Source organism: Ceratotherium simum, chromosome 33, assembly GCF_057802395.1.
Source record: "Ceratotherium simum simum isolate JZ-2026a chromosome 33, ASM5780239v1, whole genome shotgun sequence".
Classification (NCBI taxonomy): Eukaryota; Metazoa; Chordata; class Mammalia; order Perissodactyla; family Rhinocerotidae; genus Ceratotherium; species Ceratotherium simum.
The window spans coordinates 19,071,802-19,092,328 of record NC_141932.1 but is presented as its reverse complement, the minus strand read 5'-3'; the positions used below and the strand labels follow the sequence as shown (position 1 = coordinate 19,092,328).

Here is a 20,527-nt window from a genome sequence, read left to right as displayed (position 1 = left end):
TGGGAATTGAGGGCTCAGGGCCTGTTGAACAGGCTGCACATGAAACCCCACCCTGTGCAACTCTGAGGGGAAAGAAACTGGCAACTCTTATCCACTCTTGATTCATCTTCACTTCATGCCAGCCCAGGGTGGGTGGTCCCAGATGATGTCGGTTGGCAGTGAAGAGAGGATCCAGGGCTGGGGTACTGGCAGGAAACCTAAGCTCCAGAGGCGGCCTGTGGGCAACTGCTCCCTCTCCTGGGTGATGTAAGGCACTCCCTGGGGTGGGGGCCACTGGGTTATTTCTGGAAGTTGGGATGAGGCATGTTTCTTGGCAACATAGATGCAGCTGAGTTGGTGGCGGTGTGATGGAGAAAGGGGGATGTCATCACTGTGGGGAGGGGGAGGACCCTGACTAGTCTCAGCCTCTGATGCCAGTGCCTTCAAAGCACCTCTAACCAGGTCTAATATGGACTCAAAAAGTGCTCAGCTCCAGAACTGCTCTCCAGGTCAGACCACAGCCCACCCAGACTTGCTGCCCCAAATTCTGGCTGAGTGGGATGTCACTGGTGCCATCTGGTCTTGAAAACTCCAGCGGCTCCTCTAATCTTTAATGACGCACTTAAATCTATTCACAGTTCCTGCAAGACCACACCCTTGCTCCCTTCCACATCCTCCGGGATCTCTGAGTCCAAGTAGAAAGCCTTTCGTAGATCTCACACGACTTCACCAACTAATTCATCCCATCAGAGACCCCCTTCAAACCTATAACCCCCAGCACCCTCACACCCCCCCAAACCTCCTTCCTGATGCTACTCAACCATCCCTCACCCCTTCAGGTCCCTCAGAGATCCCCTCAGTCACCAGTAGTTTCTCAGTGTCCCATAGACCTTTTAAAGACACCCTAAGTCCCCTGACTTCTCTACTGGTCCCCAGTAAGATCCCTTCACCTCTCCACGGACTCCCCTGAGCACCTTCAGATACCCATAGGCCCCTCAGAGACACTTAGAACCCACCCTAGCACTCCTCCACAAACGTTCTCAGCCCCTACAAACATCCTGGTAAGATCCCCTGAGACGGTCGCCCTCAGACTCCCACGGATCCCAATCCCTTCGCGGCGGTTGCCCACGCGTGGCCCATTGCGCATGTCCCACGGGTTCTGGCCGTTAAGTAACGGCCAGTTAAGTAACGCTGCGCTGCCTGCCCTTGTGGGCCTTCTTGGTCCGGTGTACGATTCCCCAGGCTTTGGAGCTTCTCTCAGATTTTTGCTTTTCGACTCCGAGCTGCCATCAGAGGGCAGCAGGCACCGGTTGGCTGAGAAACTACAATTCCCAGAAAGACTCGCTCCGGGCTGTGCGTGATGCAGCCACATTCATTGAGAAGGGAGCGGAAGTGTGTCCGCGCTTTGCCTTCTGGTTAATGTAGTCTGAAAAGGTTTTAGCGCTGCCTTCTGTCGCGTGCCAGCGGTCTACGTCCGCTGGGAATTGCAGTCAGGAACAGAATGAGTGGAGACTTTCTTCAGGCTTCAGAAAGGGCAGAGAGGGGGCCGCCCCAGTGGCATAGCGGTTAAGTGCGGCGGCTCCGCTTCAGCAGCCAGGCGTTCGCAGGTTCGGATCCCAGGCGAGCACACAGGAATGCTTGTCAAAACATGCTGTGGCGGGGTCCCATATAAAGTAGAGGAATATGGGCACAGATGTTAGCCCAGGGGGAATCTTTCTCAGCAAAAAGAGGAGGATTGGCATCAGATGTTAGCTCAGAGCTAATCTTCCTCACCAGAATAAACAACAAAAACAGCAGACAGTATGAACACAGGTTGGGATTAAAGTCTGGAGACTCCATTTCCCATCATTCCGCGAGGCGGGAGGGGCTGAGGGTGATTTTATTCCAGTTCCAAGTACTTCCGGCACACACACACACACACACACACACACACACACACACACACACACGAACTCTGTTTCCCAGCGTCCTTTGGGGCTACTGTCTTTCCGGATATTAATCGGTAAATGGGGCGACATAATGCGTGCACAAAACCCGAGGCTACTCCTAGCAGCCGGCTTCCTTGTTTTGGTCCCTCCAGGATCCTGTAACTAGGAAGCGAGAGAACGCAAAAAACTGAATGGGGGTTCAAGACAAATTGTATTTTCATCTTTTTTAACGCTTGGCTCAGCCTCCTGGTACAACCCACATTGCTAGAAAAAACTAGACTGTATCCGAAGACTATAGTGTTCTGAGAAACCGCGGGAAACTGTTTCCCAAATCGTTTGCGGGGTGTTTTTCCTTTCCGATTTGGGGAAACTTGGAACTGGAAGGAGTGTTTGGACTTCATTTTCCAGTAGCCCCTGACTGATTTCGGCTCTTCCTTGGGACCTGGGGGCGGGGAAGAAGGCGTTGAAACACTCGTCAGTCTCCCCAGGGTACTGCCGTCTTTCACCTTTCGCTCACGCTCTCCCGAGGGTTCCCATTGGACTCCACTTCCCGGCAAGCCTCTGCAGTCTCGCCTCACAAAGGCTCAGGATCCGGTCTGGACTGTTCCCCAGCATGTTTCAAGCTCATGGTAGATCCCTCCCCTTCAGTCAAAGGGGAGGCTGCCTTGAACTCCATTTCCCAGAAGACAGAAGGGCTCTCTGTAGCAACGGCTCGGAAGTCGTGGTGTTGACTACATTTCCCAGCAGGGACTGCGGCCTAGCGTACGAGGGAGGAGGAGCGCTGTACCTACTCCATTTCCTAGCCTATCTCCGGAACTGCAGTATCCACTTGAGGGGCCGGGGAGGGAGGCGCTCAGGGATCACAGGGGACTCCGTTTCCCGGCGTGCTTTGGGAGTCGCTTTACACCTGCAATGCGGTGAGGGCGTGGCGACGACTCCATTTCCCGGCTTGCCTCACAGCCCGATATCTGCGGGTCTACAGGCGCTGACTCAATTTCCCAGAGAGCACCTGGCGCCGGTCAGCATACATAGCCAATAGACTAAGTAAGCGACCTGACTCCGTTTCCCGGCGTGCATCAGACCTACATAGCTCACTGATGGTGTGGCTTAGACTACGTTTCTGAGGCACACCTAAGGGCTCGTCGTTGCCGCAATGGAGTGAGTGTGCGACTCTGACTCTGCTTCCCAAAGTGCTTCGAGGTCCGCTGTCGGCACAATCGGCCGACTTATTGCCCAGGACTCTATTTCCCGACGTGCAGCGCGACCCATCATCCCCGCGGTTCACTCTGAGGCCTTGGCGGACTCCATTTCCCAGCGTGCCTCGCGGCGCTCCGTGCGCGCCGAGGGCGGCGACCGCGGCGCGGAGGGCAGGCGGACTGCATCTCCCGGCGTGCCCCGCGGCGGGCGCTGGGCCGGAGCCGGAGCCCGAGCGGCGCGGCCTGGAAGAGGCCGGAGCCCGGGGGAGGCGGCGGCGGCGGCAGCGGCGGCTGGGGCAGCCCGGGCAGCCCGAGCCCCGCGGCCTGGGCCTGCGCTCGGCGCCATGAGCGGCGGCGCGCCTTCGGGGGGCGGCCCTGGGGGCTCGGGCCGGGCGCGAACCAGCTCGTTCGCTGAGCCAGGCGGCGGAGGCGGAGGCGGCGGCGGCGGTGGCGGCCCCGGAGGCTCGGCCTCCGGCCCGGGCGGCAGCGGCGGCGGGAAGACGTCAGTCGGAGCCATGGGTGGGGGCGTGGGGGCCTCGAGCTCCGGAGGTGGCCCCAGCGGCAGCGGCGGAGGAGGCAGCGGCGGCCCCGGCGCGGGTACCAGCTTCCCGCCGCCAGGAGTGAAGCTGGGCCGTGAGTACTAGCGGCGCCCGTGAGGGGTGGAGGTTAGGGTTCCTGAAGCCCCTCAAACGTCGATTAGCTTCTTCCTTATGCCAAGATAGGAGCTCTGGGTCGCTGTGCCTCCCAAAACTGGGATTTGAGCTCTCCGCCTCCCGGAGAAAGGGATTTGGGGGATTACCATCACTTGGAGTTTAGAATTAGAATTATTAACTCTAAAAGAAATAGGGATTACAGGTTTCTCTTTTTCCAGTAGCAAGGTCTTGGGTCCTTGAGCCGTAAAAACAGGGATCTGACATTGCCATCCATTAGAGAACAGGACCAGGGGTCATCGTCGCTTGCAAATAGGGCTGAAGGGTTATTGTTCCCAAAGAAAACAAGAATAAGATCGCCACCACCACTACCCAAAAAGGGGGATCTGAATTTGCTTCCCTTTAGAGAAGGGGAATTTGGGGTTACTGTGTCCCCAAAGAGCAGGGCCAGGGCTTTCCAAACTTGCTACCCAGGTCCTCTTCCCTTTTAAAACACAAGCCTTAGTATCATTACCCATCTATAATATGTACAATTGTATCCCCATTGGTGGAAATTAATGGTTGCTGCTGCTTAGAGATAAGGACAGATTGGGAGTCAGCATACCCTTCAGACCAAGTTCATAGTCACTGTTCTTCAAAAAACTATGACTTGGTGGGTCTCCTTTCACAAAAATGGAATGGGGGTTGGGGAGGGTCATAGTTCTGCATAGAATATAAATCTGAGGTTATATATCTCTTTCATTGTTCTGAGATATGGTATCATTGGCTCTGGAAAAATAGCTATGTAGGATCATCTCCCTCCAAAAGAAGGTGTCACTGGCCCCTCAAAATGGATTTGATTCATCAGTGACCCCTTTTCTTTGGGGAACCTTTCATCAGTTCGCTGAAGAAAAGGGGTCACCATCCCCTGAGAATGCCACCAAAGTTCACTGCCATTTGGAAAATGGAATGGGGAATTCTAGCTTTCCTTCAAAGGACTGAGGCTGAGTTAGCTCCCTGATAATAGAGATCAGGTTCACCATTCTCACAGTTGGCTTGCCCATTAGGGACCACCCATATACAGGAAAAGAGGTCTGGGGCTCTGAACCACACAGATGAGGAGGTCAGGTCAGTGCCTTTTCTAACCCCAAAGTATTTGGGTAAGGGTTAACTGACCCCAAAAAGTGAGTCAGGGCACTAGCACTCATAGCAGGAGGAGTCATTGATTTCTGTCACCAAAAACCAGTGGTGAAGTTACCAGCCCCACTGGGGAAGACTTAGAGGTCACTATCCCCAGAGCTGTGAGAAACATTAGTGCTTTCCCAAAGTAGAAGTACCTCAGGGTTTCTGCTCTCAAGTGGAAGAGGTTAGGTCAGGCTTTCCCCAGTCAGGAGGGGCCAGAGGGCAGTGAGCTGAGTAGATGGATTCAACATCTGGGAGAGTCAGTATCTCCTCAAACCAAGGGGGACCAGTGGTTTACTGCTTACTCAAAGTGGAAATTAGGGGTTACCAACCCTTGAACGGCAAGAGATTTAGGTGTCAGTATTCTCCCATATGGGAGGAGGCAGGATTCCCCTGAAGGGAAGAGGGGAAAGGGCACTGGTCCTCAAAAGCAAGGAAGGGACAAAGAGACCCCCAGTAGAGATTCCCCTCCCTCTCACAGCCCCACAATGGGGTGGTGGCCAGAGGGGAAAAGTCAATGGATTGTGTGTCCCCTTTGTTGTTCCCCAGGTGACAGCGGGAAGGTGACCACAGTGGTAGCCACTCTAGGCCAAGGCCCAGAGCGGTCCCAGGAGGTGGCTTACACAGACATCAAAGTGATTGGCAATGGCTCGTTTGGGGTCGTGTACCAGGCACGGCTGGCAGAGACCAGGGAACTGGTGGCTATCAAGAAGGTTCTCCAGGACAAGAGGTTCAAGGTAGCTTGCAGGGAATGGGGACAAGGAGGTTTGACTGGGCCTGACTGGTGAGAGAGCCCCAGTGCGAGTGCTGGACTTGGGGTTCCCTGGGGGATCTGAGCATGGGCCAGAGGGGAATGGAGAAAGCAGAGAGTGAGTTGTGTGGAAGATGGGATGTGGGTTCCAGGAGAGCCCAGAGTTGACAGTGTTGGTCTTTTGCTCTGTGTAAGTGCTTTGTAGGCAGTTCTTGTTTAATTTATGTAAAGATTCTTTGAGGGCAGGTACTGTTGTTATTTCCATTCTAAGTAAGCAGAAACTGGAAACTGAGACTCAGATAAGAGAATTGCCTGAGGTCAAGACTAGAATCTGCCCTCTAATTCCCAAGCCCTCCATCTTAACCAGTAAGTTACACTTCTGCCAAGAGGAGAAAGGAAGCTGGTGGGGCTGATGAGTATGTTTGCAAGGCCGAGCTCTGCCCCAGGGACTTGGCAAGTGCAAGGTGAGCCTGTCAGCGCTCACCAAACCATGTGCCTTGGTGTGGGGCTCTGTCCCCCTCAGGAAGGGGTGCCCTGTGAGCTAGTGAAGGCCCAGGGAACTAGGAGATGGAGGAGGTGGAAGTTGAGGGATAACTGGTGTTTGAAGGACTGGCATTTTGGAGCCCAGGTTAGTCTGGATGTAGGAGAACTGAGCCTAGGCTGGGAGGGAACCGGGTCAGGGCCTGGGTCTTGGCAGTGTGTACTCTCAGGGGCAGGAGGAGCTCCAGGTGTCAGTCAGAATTTGATTTGTGTAGAGTCCCAGAAGTGAGAGGGATCTGAGGGTGGGGAGTTCTGAGGCCCCGGAGGGGAACAGAGAATAGGGGAGAATGCTGAGACCGGGCCTTCTGGGAAGAGGCTGAGGCTAGATCCCTTCTCGGAAGATGAGAATTGGAAGCCTGGAGTCTGGGACTCAGAATCCAAGCCAGGGTTCAAGGGCTCAGATGCCTCCAGGGGAAGCAATAAGGAGGAGTGAGGACCAAGGTGAACTGGATGGCCACTACTTGTCTGTTGTTGCTGTGCCATGCGGGGAGGCGGGCCTCATGTGGCCACATTATCTGATTTTTCAAGAGAAGCTGGAAAACTGGATTTATACTTGATGTTGTTTGATTTTGAAATGTTAGCAATAAATCAAACATTTTTTAAAAGTGGGCTGCAGACGGCACATCTGTGGTCGAGATTTAGCCTATAGACCTCCAGCTTGTGTGTGAGGGGAATGGGTTGGGGGTGAGGAATTAGGGGCTCCCCCAGAGGGTCCTTGGAGCTGGGACCCAGGGAGTAGCTGCCTGGCTCTGTTGGCAGGAATGAGGGAGTAGGGCTGTGGTGAGGGGTGCTAAGGAGGGGAGGCAGAGAGAGTTGGTTGTTTTCTGAGGCTCTCTCCCTTTGCCCCCAAGAACCGAGAGCTGCAGATTATGCGTAAGCTGGACCACTGCAATATCGTGAGGCTGAGATACTTTTTCTACTCCAGTGGGGAGAAGGTGAGCCCTCCAGTATAGGGGAGTTCTCCACCTTGACTCCACCTGTTTCCTGTCTGCCTTTCTCATGATTGCCTGTCCTCCCCCTCATTATTCCCCACAAACCTTCCCTCCCCCATTTCTCACCTTTTTCTCACAGTGCCTCACACCTCTTCTTTGCTCTCTGCAGAAAGATGAGCTTTACCTAAATCTGGTGCTGGAATACGTGCCCGAGACGGTGTACCGGGTGGCTCGCCACTTCACCAAGGCCAAGTTGACCATCCCTATCATCTATGTCAAGGTGGGCAGGCAGGCAGGCTGCTGGGGCCCAAGCCCACAAAGCCAGCGGCACCCAACCCTCCTGCCTTCTGTGGGTTCCCTCATCTTCCAGGTTTACGTTGGTTTCTGGAGGCCTTGTGTTCCCTGCCATTGTCTCCATACCCCCGGAGATGGAGCTTGCCAAATGCAGGGTAGCCCAACCGGAAGCCTGACTAAATCGGGGAGATGGGCTGATCGGGGGCTAGGGAGGCTACAAGGTGCCTGCTCGATTCCACTGGGAGCCCAGTGGCACTAGTAGTGTTGGTGGGCTTAGCTCAGAATCGTGTTGGGGACCGAGAATACACAGGGGCAGATATTGACATCAGAGTCTTGGCCTTTGGAGCCTTGGCAGAGGGGGGTCGGAAGGAGGCAGGGTTGGAGGAAGGTTAGTGCCCACAGAACCAGAAAATCATGTACCTTCATCTATTGTCTGTGCAGGCTCATTCCCCAGTGCCTGGTGCTGTGCCCGGGGTGTTACTATCCCTCAGGAGGTGTATGAATGAATGAATGAATGAATGAGCCTAGGGATGGTGTGGACAACAGACGCTGGAGCAGCCTGCTGCACTGGGAGGAGGTGGGTGGGTTCAAGTTTGCTGGAGGTTGCTTGGGGCCCAGCTGCTCCTCCCGCAGCTTTAAGCACCCTGGGTCTAGGTGAGCCATGGGGTTCTACCAGTGGTTGGTGCTGTGGGACCTCATCTCTTGGGAGGGAGTTCTCTCGTTTGGTGAATTTGCCCTCTGGCTGCTTGTGTGCCAGGTCCAGCTGACTGAGACCTAGGCTTTGCTCCTGAAGCTCTCAGTTGAGCAGGGTAGACAGGTATCGTCACAGAGAACTAGAAAACTACTAGCACCTGCCATACTAGGAGGAGCACAGGGGATTCGGGAAACAGAGGAGGCCCCAGCCCTGCCTGCATTGGGGGTGAGAAGGATCAAGGAAGCCTTCCTTGGGAGGAGACCAGGAACAGGGCAAGGAAGTGGCATCTCTGGCCAAGGGCAGCGGGAACAGAGGAGGAGGGGGCCCAGGAAGCAGGCCTGAGCAGTTATTACGTGCCAGGCCCTGGTCTAGGCCCTGGGGGACATGGCAGTGATGAAAACACAAAGATCCCTGTTCTCTTGGCACTTATGTTCTAGTCAGCAGGAGGGAGAGTGGCAGGAAAACCCAGCTGGAGAGGGGTAGGGGGGTTTTGACTGGGAGGTGAAGGAGGCTGAGTCCTTCCTATAGCCAGTGGTTTTGGTGAGGGGGAAGCTGAGTGCCTGGCTCCCCATCTTTCTTTATTTTTTTTATTATTATTATTTTTTAAAGATTTTATTTATTTATTTATTTTCCCCCAAAGCCCCAGTAGATAGTTGTATGTCATAGCTGCACATCCTTCCAGTTGCAGTATGTGGGACACAGCCTCAGCACGGCCGGAGAAGCGGTGCGTCGGTGTGCGCCCGGGATCCGAACCCAGGCTGCCAGCAGCGGAGCGCGCGCACTTAACCGCTAAGCCACGGGGCCAGCCCACCCCACCCTTCTTTAAAACAGGCCTTCCTCAGGTCTCTGTCTTATTTATCAGGCTTCTGCTGAGGTGTGTGATTGAAGCAGTAGTTCTCAAAGTGTGGACCAGCACCAGCACTGGGGGGCTTGTTGCAGATGCCCCATCATGCACTTACTGAATAAGAAACTCTGGGAGTGGGGCCCAGCAGTCCCTGTTTTAATAAGGCTTCCAAGGGATTCTGGTGTATACTGAAGTTGGAGAACCAAGGGGCAGCAGAAGAGTTTTCAAGTCTGGGAGAATGGGCCTGGAAGGGCTCTTGAGGCCAGAGGGTGGAGCAGTGGCATGCTCTGTGGGAGAGCTGGGCTGGAGTTCTGCTGTCCCCTGCCTGCCCTAGGTGTACATGTACCAACTCTTCCGGAGCTTGGCCTACATCCACTCCCAGGGTGTGTGTCACCGCGACATCAAGCCCCAGAACCTGCTGGTGGACCCCGACACCGCTGTCCTCAAGCTCTGCGATTTTGGCAGGTGGGCCTGACCTGGGGTTTGCCAGGTGGCTGAAGGGGCGAGGAGGGACCCTGACATTTGCCTTGTGTTTACTTCTGCCCATTTCTTCCCATAGTGCAAAGCAGTTGGTCCGGGGGGAGCCAAATGTCTCCTACATCTGTTCTCGCTACTACCGGGCCCCGGAGCTGATCTTTGGAGCCACTGATTATACCTCGTCCATCGGTCAGACTTAGGGGAGGGTGGGGGTGGGGATTGGCAGTCATGGCAGTTTTTGAGTTCTTTCTGTATGTCTGCCAGGCTCAGTGATAAAAGCTTAACATCCGTTCTTTTATCCAGTCCTCACAAACTTAGGAGGGTGATGCTGTTGTACACTCGTTTTATAGATGAGCAGTCTAAGGCTTAGAGCGGTGAGGCCACCTGCTCGCAGTTGCACCGCTGGGACTGGGCAGGGCTGGGCTTTGAAAGCTGACCTGACTCCAGAGTCCATACCAGCTCTGGAACCTCCTGGTCAGCTCTCTGTTCTCAGCTGGAGGGGAGGGGCTGACAGTGAACTTGGGGGAATAGAGGTGAGACTATGCCACCATGAGGGTGTGACCTGCTCACAGGGCCTGTGTGTCCTTCCTTGTTGGTAGGGATGACAGTGCCACCTTCCAGGCATGAGGAGAGGGTGTGGAAAGTGTTTGGAAGAGAACATTCGTTAGCAGTTTGAGGAAAGCGTGTGGTCCTTAGGTGTGAACTTGTGCCGTGGGGGGTCAAGGTACAGACCAGGGCGGGGTGAGACTACTAGACTGCAGCTGTTCCCATGGGCAGGACAGGGGCTAGGAAGTGAGTAAGGCAGCCCAGAACTTAAGGCTTTACCTTCCTGAGCCCCAGAGAACACAAGTGCCTGTTCCAGGCCTGTTGGTCTGTCCTCCAGGCTAGAGGCAAAGGGCTTGTTGGGGTTGCTGAGCGAGGAGAGGCAATGAGGGCTGGAAACACAGAGATGGGAGAGTGCAGCGCAGTCAGGCAGACCTGGAGGTTCAAAGTCAGGCTCCAGTGTTCCTAAACTGTGTATGACCTTGGTGCTTCCTCTCTGAACTGAGAAAATGGGCCTCCTGGCACCTCTCAGGATGACCCCGAGGAATAGAAGTGTTTGTGAGGGAATGGACATGGTAGCCCTGCTTGCCTCACCCTGACCCTCCTCCATTCCCCTTCAGATGTGTGGTCAGCTGGCTGTGTACTGGCCGAGCTCCTCTTGGGCCAGCCCATCTTCCCTGGGGACAGTGGAGTAGACCAGCTGGTGGAGATCATCAAGGTGAGAGCAGGGCCAGGGCCAGGGCGGGCAGGGGTGGGGCTCAGGGAAGGGGCCTTGCGTCACACCGCTCCCTTTCCCTATAGGTGCTGGGAACACCAACCCGGGAACAGATCCGAGAGATGAACCCCAACTACACGGAGTTCAAGTTCCCCCAGATTAAAGCTCACCCTTGGACAAAGGTGGGGCAGGGCTAGGGGCTCAGGCAGTATGGCTGAGGTCTCCATTGGAGGCCAGCTGGTCTGGGGACCTGGCTACAGAGTCATGGCTTGGGAGCGGGTCAGTAACTTTCATCAGATTTCAAAGTTTATGGAATTTCTCATACTGTAAAAGTTCAAGATCCACGGTAAATTTAAAAGTCCCATTTTTATGGTGGGGAAACAGGCTCACAGCAGGGCCCAGCGATGAGACCTGGGCAGGCTGCTCACCCCATACAAACTGACCTCCCTTCAGTGGTTGTGCCTGTTTCCTCATTTGGAAAATGTGTTCATGGGAAGCAGGCAGTCATGTCTGCTGTGGGCACTGTGGCAGTGAGGTGCAGGAGTATGCCAGTGCCCGGGGCAGCTTACCCTCATGACCTCGTGCCTCCCCCTCCCCCCAGGTGTTTAAATCTCGAACGCCGCCCGAGGCCATTGCGCTCTGCTCTAGCCTGCTGGAGTACACACCGTCCTCGAGGCTTTCCCCGCTGGAAGCCTGCGCCCACAGCTTCTTTGATGAACTGCGATGTCACGGAACCCAGCTCCCCAACAACCGCCCGCTTCCCCCCCTCTTCAATTTCAGTCCTGGCGGTGAGGGCACAGCCTGGGATCTGGGGAGCTGGAGGGGCAGCCAAAGATTGCAGAGAAGAGCTTGGTGCGGAAGACAGGAGTGGGGAACTGAGGGTGGGTTACCAGGAAGGCCTGGGGCTTGGGAGATGCCCCTGATTCAGGGAGACCCAAACCTGCTTCACATGTGCTCTGCGATCTCCTGTGTGAGCCTATTTCCAGTTTTTCATTTAAAGCATTCAGTGACTACATGTGTCCCCAAACAACTGGCCTTGCAAAGAGCTGGGTCCCCATTTGGTGCCCCTTTATAACCCCAACTGGGTCTCCAGATGTCCTGCCCCCTGACTGGGCTTGTCCATTCCTGTCTCTAGAACTCTCCATCCAACCATCTCTCAACGCCATTCTCATCCCTCCTCACTTGAGGTCCCCAGCGGGCACTGCCACCCTCACTCCATCCTCACAAGGTAAGTTGGGCACCATTTGCTGCAGGTTAAAGCAGCTTTTCTCAGCCTAGGGGGTGGGCCTGTTCTCACAGCCTCTGAGTTTCCTGCAGGTATTTGAAAACTGTTGACGTTTTGATGGTATAGAAAGCATAGTTACAACATGTGAATGGCCTCCTTTGTAGGGCATTATTGCCTATATTTGTGTTTAAATACTAACTGGAAAACCGAAGACGTATGTTTGGCTTGCACAAACAAACAAAAAGTTGAATTTGTTGTCCACATTGAAAAACTGGGGCCATTTCACGTACAAATCCAGATTTCCTGTTTCTCTTGGGGAAGAAAATCTGACTGGACAGGAGTGGGCCTGCCTCTCCTCAGGGCAGTACTGTCAGCTCAGCCGAGTTCTGGCTGCCCCCTTTTATGTGGGGCCAGGCTCCGTGGTGTGAGTCACTCAGTGACCAGCTTGGCTCTTTGGCATTTGAGTTTGCAACCCTGGACCTAAAGTGACAGCTTTCAGTTTCTAACATAGCATCTCACACTGACTTCCTGCTCTCGGGGGTGGGCGGGTCTAAAAGGCAAAGGCTAATTTGCTCCTTCCTTCCCCTCAGCTTTAAGTGAGGCTCAGACCGGCTCGGACTGGCCGTCGACCGATGCCACAGCTCCCCTCACTAACTCTTCCTGAGGGCCCCGCCAACTGCCCTTCCATCTGGGAGCCCCAAGTGGGGCTGGGAAGGGGGGCCATAGCCCATCAAGCTCCTGCCCTGGCTGGGCCCAGAGACTAGAGGGCAGAGGTAAATGAGTCCCTGTCCCCACCTCCAGTCCCTCCCTCACCAGCCTCACCCATGTGGTGGGCTTTTTAAGAGGATTTTAACTGGTTGTGGGGAGGGAAGAGAAGGAAGGACAGGGGTTGGGGGCATGGGGACCTCCTACCCTCTTGGCCCCCTCCCCTCCCCCCAGGCCTCCACCTCCTCCAACCCCCGTCCTATCCTGTGTCCCTTGTAAATAGAACCAGACCACCCCATCTCCTCCTCTTCCTTTTCCTGGCCCCCGGGTGTAAATAGATTGTTATAATTTTTTTCTTAAAGAAAACGTCGATTCGCACCGTCCAACCTGGCCCCACCCCCTCCTACAGCTGTGTCCCCCTTCCTGTCCTCTGCCCCTAAGGTCTCCTCCCTCCTCTCCCCACCCTGGAGGGCCGGGGGAGTGGGGGAGCTCCTGATGTCTTAGTTTCCACAGTAAGGTTTGCCTGTGTACAGACCTCCGTTCAATAAATTATTGGCATGAAAACCTGCTTCCTGTCTGGCCACCTGTTTCCAGAGGTGAGGGAGGTGCCTGGGGGGCTGTCCTGGGACAGGAGTGGGCTGCTTAGGCAGGGGAACAGGGTAGAATGAACCCAGGCTGGGCTGTCGGAGGCCTGAGTTCCAGCCCTGGCTCAGGTGCCCAACCTTCCTGCGCCTCAGCTCTCCTCTACACGTGTGGTGTGTCCACTGCAGGGGCCCGGGAGGAGCCTGCCCCATGGACCCAGCACAGATCATCTGCTTTTGTCTAGGGAGGAGGCACTGTCATCTGCAGGTGGTCAGTGAGAGAGCTGGGGACCAGAGAGGTCAAGGCCACAGAGCAAGTGGCAGAGTCAGGACTTGAACAAAGGGCTGTCTCTCTCATAGCCCTATATCTGCTCCTTCTGGGGGACACAGGATGATGAGGGGTCACTAAGGCCAAAACTTAGCCTTAGTGGGCATGGACGGCGGCAGAGGAGCTGTCCGCAAACCTTAGCAGATTCCCAAGCCTTCATTTCTGTCTTAAACAGAGCACTTACCCGGCCCACTGTTTAGGGATGCTGGGAAGCGACAACCCTGGTAAGGTTGGCGCAGAGAGCCTGGCTTTTCTGTGTGCTTTGAAAACATGGGGCTGTGGGCAGAGGGAAATGGTATCTTGTCCACATGGTGCCAACAGTAGGCGAGGGCAGGAGGCCCCAGAAGTGGAAGGGGGCCTGGGGAAGAGCAAGTGACATGTCTTCCACTGGACTCCACTAGTGAAGAAAAAGGGAGAGGAGTTTCAAACATGTCCCAGAGGGAGTTCAAGGACTTCCTGTGGCATCTGGGCTCTCCAGTCTTAGGCCAGCCCCAGGGGCATCTGTATACTGTCTAGAACAAAGCCTGGCCCTCCCTGCTCAACACCATCAGGTTATCACCTTCTTCATAAGATGAATACATAGAGCAAGTAAACTAGAGAGCGGAGGAGGGCTGGTCTGGACAAGGGGCAGACCTCGGGCTCGTGGGGACCTCTTCCCCCCTGCTGCTCACATCTAGTCAGCCATGAGGTCACTGAGGGTGTCCTTCCCCCTCCTCCCACCCCACAGCTTCTGCCTAGTTCTGGCCCCATCCTCTCCCTCCTGGACCATCTTTAGCCTCCTCCTCACCCCACCCTGATGCCAGGGAGCCCTAATCCCCACTTATGACTCTCCCTTCCCTTCTCTCCAGCACTGCCCCAACTTTTTTTTTTTTTTTTTTTTTTGGTGAGGAAGATCAGCCTTGAGCTAACATCCGTGCTAATCCTCCTCTTTTTGCTGAGGAAGACCGGCTCTGAGCTAACATCTATTGCCGATCCTCCTCCTTTTTTTCCCCAAAGCCCCAGTAGATAGTTGTATGTCACAGTTGCACATCTTTCTAGTTGCTGTATGTGGGACGTCGCCTCAGCATGGCGGGAGAAGCGGTGCGTCGGTGTGTGCCCAGGATCTGCACCCGGGCCTCCAGCAGCGGAGCGCGCGCACTTAACTGCTAAGCCACGGGGCCGGCCCCTGCCCCAACTTCTTAACCTGGCTGTCTAGGCCTCCCTCCTTCCCTGCCTCATCGCCTCTCCTCTGCCCAGCCTTGTTCTGCCTCAGGCCCCCTGGACCTGCCATAAATCACCTGCTTCCCCCTTTTAGAGGGAAGGATTGTTACCCCAGATAACCTTTGGAAAGGTTGGGGATCCCTTCCTGTCCTCAAGACCTCTGATCCTTTGTGGCCCCATCAAACGCCAACTGTGACACCAGCTCACTTCCTCCAGTTATTATGAATCCTTCCATGAGCCCCGGGCCCCTGCATGGGTTTCAGGGAAGAAGTACTCAACAGCACTGGTTACAGACATGGCTGAAGTCTAGATTCAAATCTCAGCAATGCCACTGTCTAGCTCTGAGACCCTGGGTGAGTCTCTGTCTCTGTTTTCTCAGCTGTACAACAGGGATAATACTGAGGTCATCTCATAGGCTGGCTGGGATCATAATACATGTATAGTGCTAACTGTGGTGCCTGCCACAGCTAGGCAGTCAGACTGTCACTGCTGTCACTGTAGTTGTGAATAACTGGACAGTCTCCAAGTATACCAAGAACACACCCTCCTTGCAGTGCTGTCTGCCTGGAATGTTCTCTTCCTCTTCCACTAGCAGATTCCTACTTTTTCTTCAAGGACTACCTCCTCTAGGAAGTCTCTTGACTCCTGATCTCCCACCAGAGGTCTGTACCCTGCTCTAGGATCCCACTGGCCCTGCACGTCCCCATCACAGCCCTGAGGATCTGGGGCTGAGATCTGTCTCTCCCCCGAGGGGCAGGGCAGAGGCCTGACATCTCTGGCCTCCAGCATCATCCAGCACATGTGAGGGAGGCCATAGGACACCCAGGGTGAATGAATCAACAAGACACACTAGAGAGCAAGGCCATCTATACTTGTGTTCCTCCTACCCCACTGCGTGCCTTCTGGGGCAGAGCTGGTGTTTGACTCATTCCTGGGCGTCCAGCATCACTCAGTCTGCAGCCGAGCACCTGGGTACCTATAGCTTTCCTTCCACATTGTCAAAAGTGAGATTAAGGAAGCCCAGAGAAGTCAAGTGCCCTCCTCCACCAGGGAGAGCCGAGTCCTGGGTGCCCAGAGTCGAGGGAAGGCTAGGGCCGGGGGACAAGCAAGGACTTGAAGAGGTATGTGACAATGCCCAGCAAGGACCTGGCACACGGTCAGGGCTCAGGAAAGGTTACCTGATGTTGCTGGGGACCAAGGTGATGAGAGCAAAGAGCCTTGGCAAACCCCACTTTTGCAATGCAGCGGGGTGACCTGGGACAGATCATACTGCATCTCAGAGCTTCTGTTTCCCCTCAGGCAGAGAAAGATGACAAGAGAAACTGTTCTGAGGAGCCAGTGGGTAAGAGGCCAGGGTGGATCCTGGCACCGGTGGGCACCAGAGAGGCTTGCCATGGAGCAGTCCCCCTTTTCCCCAGAGGTGCCCACACTTGCTGTTGCAACCAAACTCTTTTATTGTTGCTCTTCAGCTGGGTCACACAAAGGCCGTGTCCAACTGCAACAGCCCGCTTGCTTCACTGGCCCCCAGTGCTGCCTGGCACAGCTGCAGTGTGTCCTCAAGTGCCAGTGGCTGGGATGTCTCAATGATGGCGATGGTCTCCCCGAGCTCTGTGCACATGATAGTCTGCTGAGGCTCGGGGGGCGGGGGCGGGGCGGGAGGCGGTGATCTGGGTGGCTGCAGCGTCATTGTCCGTGCTCGGGCATGGACCCGCTGATGCAGCCGCAGGCCTGCCATGGCGCGGAACCAGCGGCCGCAGGTCCCGCAGTAGTAGGGGCTCTTGTTGTAAAGACCGGTGATGGGGAGGCGGGGTGCGCGGGCGAAGGCGACTGGCCGCAGGTGCAGCCTCCGGTGTTGCTGCAGGTTGGAGCTCTGTGTGAAGCGCTTGCCACAGTCCAGGCATTGGTAGGGCCGCACTCCTGTGTGGGTCAGCTGGTGGCGGCTGAGATTGGCCAGAGAAGCAAAGGTCTTGCCACATGAGTGGCACTGGAAGGGCCTCTCGCCGGTGTGCGTCCGCAGGTGGTTGCGCACATGGACCAGCTTCTTGAAGCCCTTGCCGCAAACACCGCAGCGGTGCCGCCGCTCAGGGGGCCCATGGACCGCGCGCCGGTGCCGGGAGAGCCGGGAGGCCGAGGTAAAGGACTTTGAGCACTGTGGGCAAGGCAGCTGGGCAGGTGGGGCAGGGGGCGGTGGTGGGGGTGTGGGCTCAGCTGGAGCTGGGGAGGCTGCTGCTGCAGGGGGCGCCCCACTCTTGCCAGCATGGGTGCGCCGGTGATAGAGGAACTTGGTCATGTTGCTGAATGTTTTACCGCAGCGGCAGCGATGCAATGGGTTGGCAGTGTGGGCCCGCCGGTGGGCCACCAACGTGAGTTCTGTGCTGAAGCCACGGCCACAGTCCACACAGAGGTAGCGGGCTTCACCGCGGTGCAGCCGCAGGTGCTGCTCCAGTGAGGCTGCTTTCTTGAACACCTTGGAGCAGGTTGTACACTCGTGTGTGCCACCAACATGGGCCCGCCCATGAGCCAGCAGACGGTTTGCTGAGCTGAAGCTGCGCTGGCACTGGCTGCAGTGGAAGGGGTGGGCCGCTGATGCTGGGCCCCGGGATGCCCGCCTGTGTCGCCGGCGCGCCCCTGCTGAGGTCCAGTGTTGGGGACAATCCCCACAGCCCTGGGCCCTGCTGGCTGTGGACTTGTCGCCTCCCATAGCATCACTACCATCCTCTTCTGCTGCCTCCTCCTCCTCTGTCTCTTCATCATCATCTTCATCTTCCTCCTCATCTTCCTCCTCCTCTAGCCCGTTGCGCTCTTCTTTCTCTAGGGAGTCAAAGTGGGTGCCTTGATGCTCCAAGAACTCCTCAGGGGTGGCACAGAGGGTAGAGCACTCAGGACACTCATAGGGCTCCATCTTGACTTCGAGTGGAGCAGTGGGTGGCAGTGGTGGTGTCGGGGGAGGCAGAGGCGGCAGCACTGGTGGTTCAGCTGCTGCAGCAGAAAGGTGCTGGGCCTTGCGATGAGCCACCCACAGCTCAGGCGAGGGGAAGAGCTCCTGGCAGTCCCCGCACTGGTACTGGATCTGGCTTGCAGACTCCCGGAGGTGGGCATCCTGGTGAGCCAGGAGCTCACTGGGGGAGAGGATGAGCTGGCTGCACTCACCACATTGGAAAGGCCCATTTTCAGTGCCTGGCACTAGCTCCGGATCCAGGCCAGCATCCTGGGTGGTCAGTGCCTCCTCCTCTGTGACAGTGGGCACATGCTGCTCCTGGTGTGAGAGGACTTCCTCCAGTGTGTTGTAGAGGCTGCCACACTCAGAGCACATGAACTGGTGGTGCTGGAAGAAGAGAGATGAGGCAAGAGCCTCCCCAGGTGTCATCTCAGTCACCTCTGTTGATATCTCTGTCATCTCCCCTAACACTGGTGTTGACATCTCCATTGCCCCTGGCGACATCTGTGTTGGCATCTCAGCCACCTCAGCTACCACCTCTGTCATCGTGGGGAAGACAGTGCCTGAAGAAAGAAGGGGGAGCTGGTGAGACACCAGAAACCCAAGAGGAGGGGGGATGTCTCAAGGAGTTCCCTTGCCCATCCTGTTACTCACCAGCCTCTATCAATCAGGGAGTCTGGATCCAATGTTTATGCCTCAGTCTTCAATGAACCTGAGACACTGCAGCCGACATGCACCCCATGGTGGCCAGGCATCTGGAGGAGAGAGACAGCTCTCCTCAGTCTGGCCTCTGATGCCACCCTCTTTACCCAGAGGTCCAGTCACACCCCTTCCAAGAACACAACATGTCTTTTCGGGCCTCTCGGCCTTTGCCTGTGAAGTTTCCTCTCTGTGAGGCACCTTTCCTCCTTCTACATGTACACACAGAGATGCAGCAAAGCAAAGTGTCTAAGAGCAGAGGCCCCTGCTCCTGGCTTGAGTCTGAGCTCTACCACTGTCTCTGAGACCGTTTTCTTACCTGTGAAATGGGGCTAAAAGAAGTACTGACCACAAAGTCCGTCCCTGGTACTTGATAAAGGTTAGAAAGAACCATTACTTGTAGTTCTTCAGATATGCTGTTTTGGACCCTAAGTCTTTGATGCTGCTATTCCTTCTGCCAAGGAATTTCTCTCATCTTCTTGTCTAGCAAACTCCTATCCAGCATTTCCTTTGTAAAGCCTTCTCTGACAATGTGTCTCTAACCTCAGGGTGGTGGCCACTTCTTCTTCCTCAGGGTTCCTAGAATATCCTGTGTCACCTCTATCATAACAAAGATCATGAAGTTGGGATAGAGTCTCTGCTCCTCTCTGGACTGAAATTGCAGACAGGGCAGGTCTGATTCATTGCAGGGTCATCCACAAAACCACTGACCAGGGGCAGGGATTTTAACTTTTGAACTTCCCTCTATGTGCCCCATCTCCCCTTCTCCATGTGTGAACTCAACCCAACCCAGGCCCCTTCACACAGAAGGCGCTCAAAGTCTTCAGCAAATAACTGCCCCCTCCCACGCCTAGGAGCTAATTTTCAGAATCCAACCCCCACCGTCTCTATCTCAGTGCCAGAGGACAGGTGGAGTTCAGCTTACAGCCTGGCACACAAAAGCTGCTCATATTAAGCTCCAAGAAGACAGGGATTTTAGTCTGTTCATCACTGATGTATTTCCATTGCCAAGAACAATGCTCAACACACAACAGGCACCCAGGAGATATTCAGTGAATGAATAATGCTCCCTCCAGGAAGTGAGGCCCTGGGAGTTTAACTGTCCCTGTGCACATTCCGCTTCTCCCAACAGACCAACTCTTCTATTAGATTGTGAATTCCCACAATAACGCAGCCCAGCACAGGACCCAGCACAGCAACAAAACACAGGGCTGTTTTCAGCTAGTGTCCAATAAATGCTCCTTAAATAAATAAATCGCTAAAAGCCCACGAGCTAAACTTTCCTTAATTACCTATTCCAACTTGCTCACTAACTTTTGAGTTGCCAGCGCCCTGTACCCATCAGCCATTCAAGAAAGGACCTTCCTGGAAGTTGTCAACCAGGGGCCTGGGAGCTCAATTTTTCCTTGTTTACAGCCCCACTCCAAACAGAGAACTCCCCTGGGCGCGGCCCAGTGCCTGGTGTAAAGCTTACACAAAGTAGGTACCTAGTAAATGTCCCTATAGAAGGTAGCCTGAGAGACCTAAAATTTGTACTTTCCTCGTCTACATTCCCCCCTTCCCAATCTTGATTGTGAATTATTGGGGGAGGGATGGGGGCTTTTTATACAGTAGATCAGTAAGTCCTTCCAGGAAAGAACCCACCGGGGCCCTGAAGTTCAATTTTCCCGCTACACATCCCTTTTCTCCGACCAGACTTCTCAACGCCGCACGCAGCCTGGGAGATCCTCGCAAGGGGTAGCGGGCCGACGAGCTCAAGCGTAGGGTCCTGCACACCGCAGGAGCTCAATCAATGCTCCAGGGCACATAGGAAGGAGCTCTCTCCTCCCACTCCGCGCCGCTCCCGCCCCAGCGCAGGCCCCAAAGCTCTTGGACCCCCAGTGGCCCCTTAGTTCTCCCTCCGCCCTCTCCGTACGCCCAGCGCTCTCTTCCCGGCCCGCCCCGCGGCGCCCTCACCCGTCTCTCTCGCCTCCTGCAGCCCCCGCCGCTCTTGACACAGACCCTCTCCTCCAGGCGTGCGGGACCCCTTACTATCCACACCTCCCATTGGGCGGCACCCTTACCCGTGACGGCCAATCAGAGCCGGCAGCGGAGGGCACGCGCCCTTGCGCCTGCGTGTTGGCGCTCAGGCGGGGCTCGGCGAGTTT

At 55.5% G+C, this 20,527-nt stretch overlaps 2 protein-coding genes across 7 annotated transcripts; one reads left to right on the top strand and one right to left on the bottom strand.

The window, feature by feature from the left end:
* The first annotated feature begins 3,356 nt into the window (after positions 1-3,356).
* Positions 3,357-13,202, top strand: GSK3A (glycogen synthase kinase 3 alpha). Of its 2 annotated transcripts, none has more exons than XM_087421663.1 (11): positions 3,357-3,736; positions 5,464-5,651; positions 7,057-7,140; positions 7,307-7,417; positions 9,304-9,434; positions 9,529-9,635; positions 10,610-10,707; positions 10,791-10,886; positions 11,306-11,585; positions 11,840-11,932; positions 12,520-13,202. In XM_087421663.1, exons 1-11 carry the CDS (start codon positions 3,448-3,450, stop codon positions 12,591-12,593), a joined length of 1,551 nt encoding a protein of 516 aa, XP_087277789.1. In that variant the 5' UTR covers positions 3,357-3,447; the 3' UTR covers positions 12,594-13,202. The 2 variants fall into 2 exon arrangements, with proteins under 2 accessions (XP_087277789.1, XP_004440148.3); XM_004440091.3 differs by having other exon boundaries at positions 3,369-3,736; positions 11,306-11,492.
* Positions 13,203-14,297: 1,095 nt separating this feature from the next.
* ZNF526 (zinc finger protein 526) lies at positions 14,298-20,427 on the bottom strand. 5 transcript variants are annotated; one of them, XM_004440092.3, is made up of 3 exons: positions 20,337-20,352; positions 18,336-18,436; positions 14,300-18,244 (listed from the first exon to the last, which is right to left on the bottom strand). In XM_004440092.3, exon 3 carries the CDS (start codon positions 18,225-18,227, stop codon positions 16,218-16,220), a length of 2,010 nt encoding a protein of 669 aa, XP_004440149.1. In that variant the 5' UTR covers positions 18,228-18,244; positions 18,336-18,436; positions 20,337-20,352; the 3' UTR covers positions 14,300-16,217. The 5 variants fall into 5 exon arrangements, with proteins under 5 accessions (XP_014650600.1, XP_004440149.1, XP_087277787.1 ...); XM_087421661.1 differs by lacking the exon at positions 20,337-20,352 and adding an exon at positions 18,700-20,239; XM_087421662.1 differs by lacking the exon at positions 20,337-20,352 and adding an exon at positions 20,025-20,239.
* Positions 20,428-20,527: the final 100 nt, after the last annotated feature.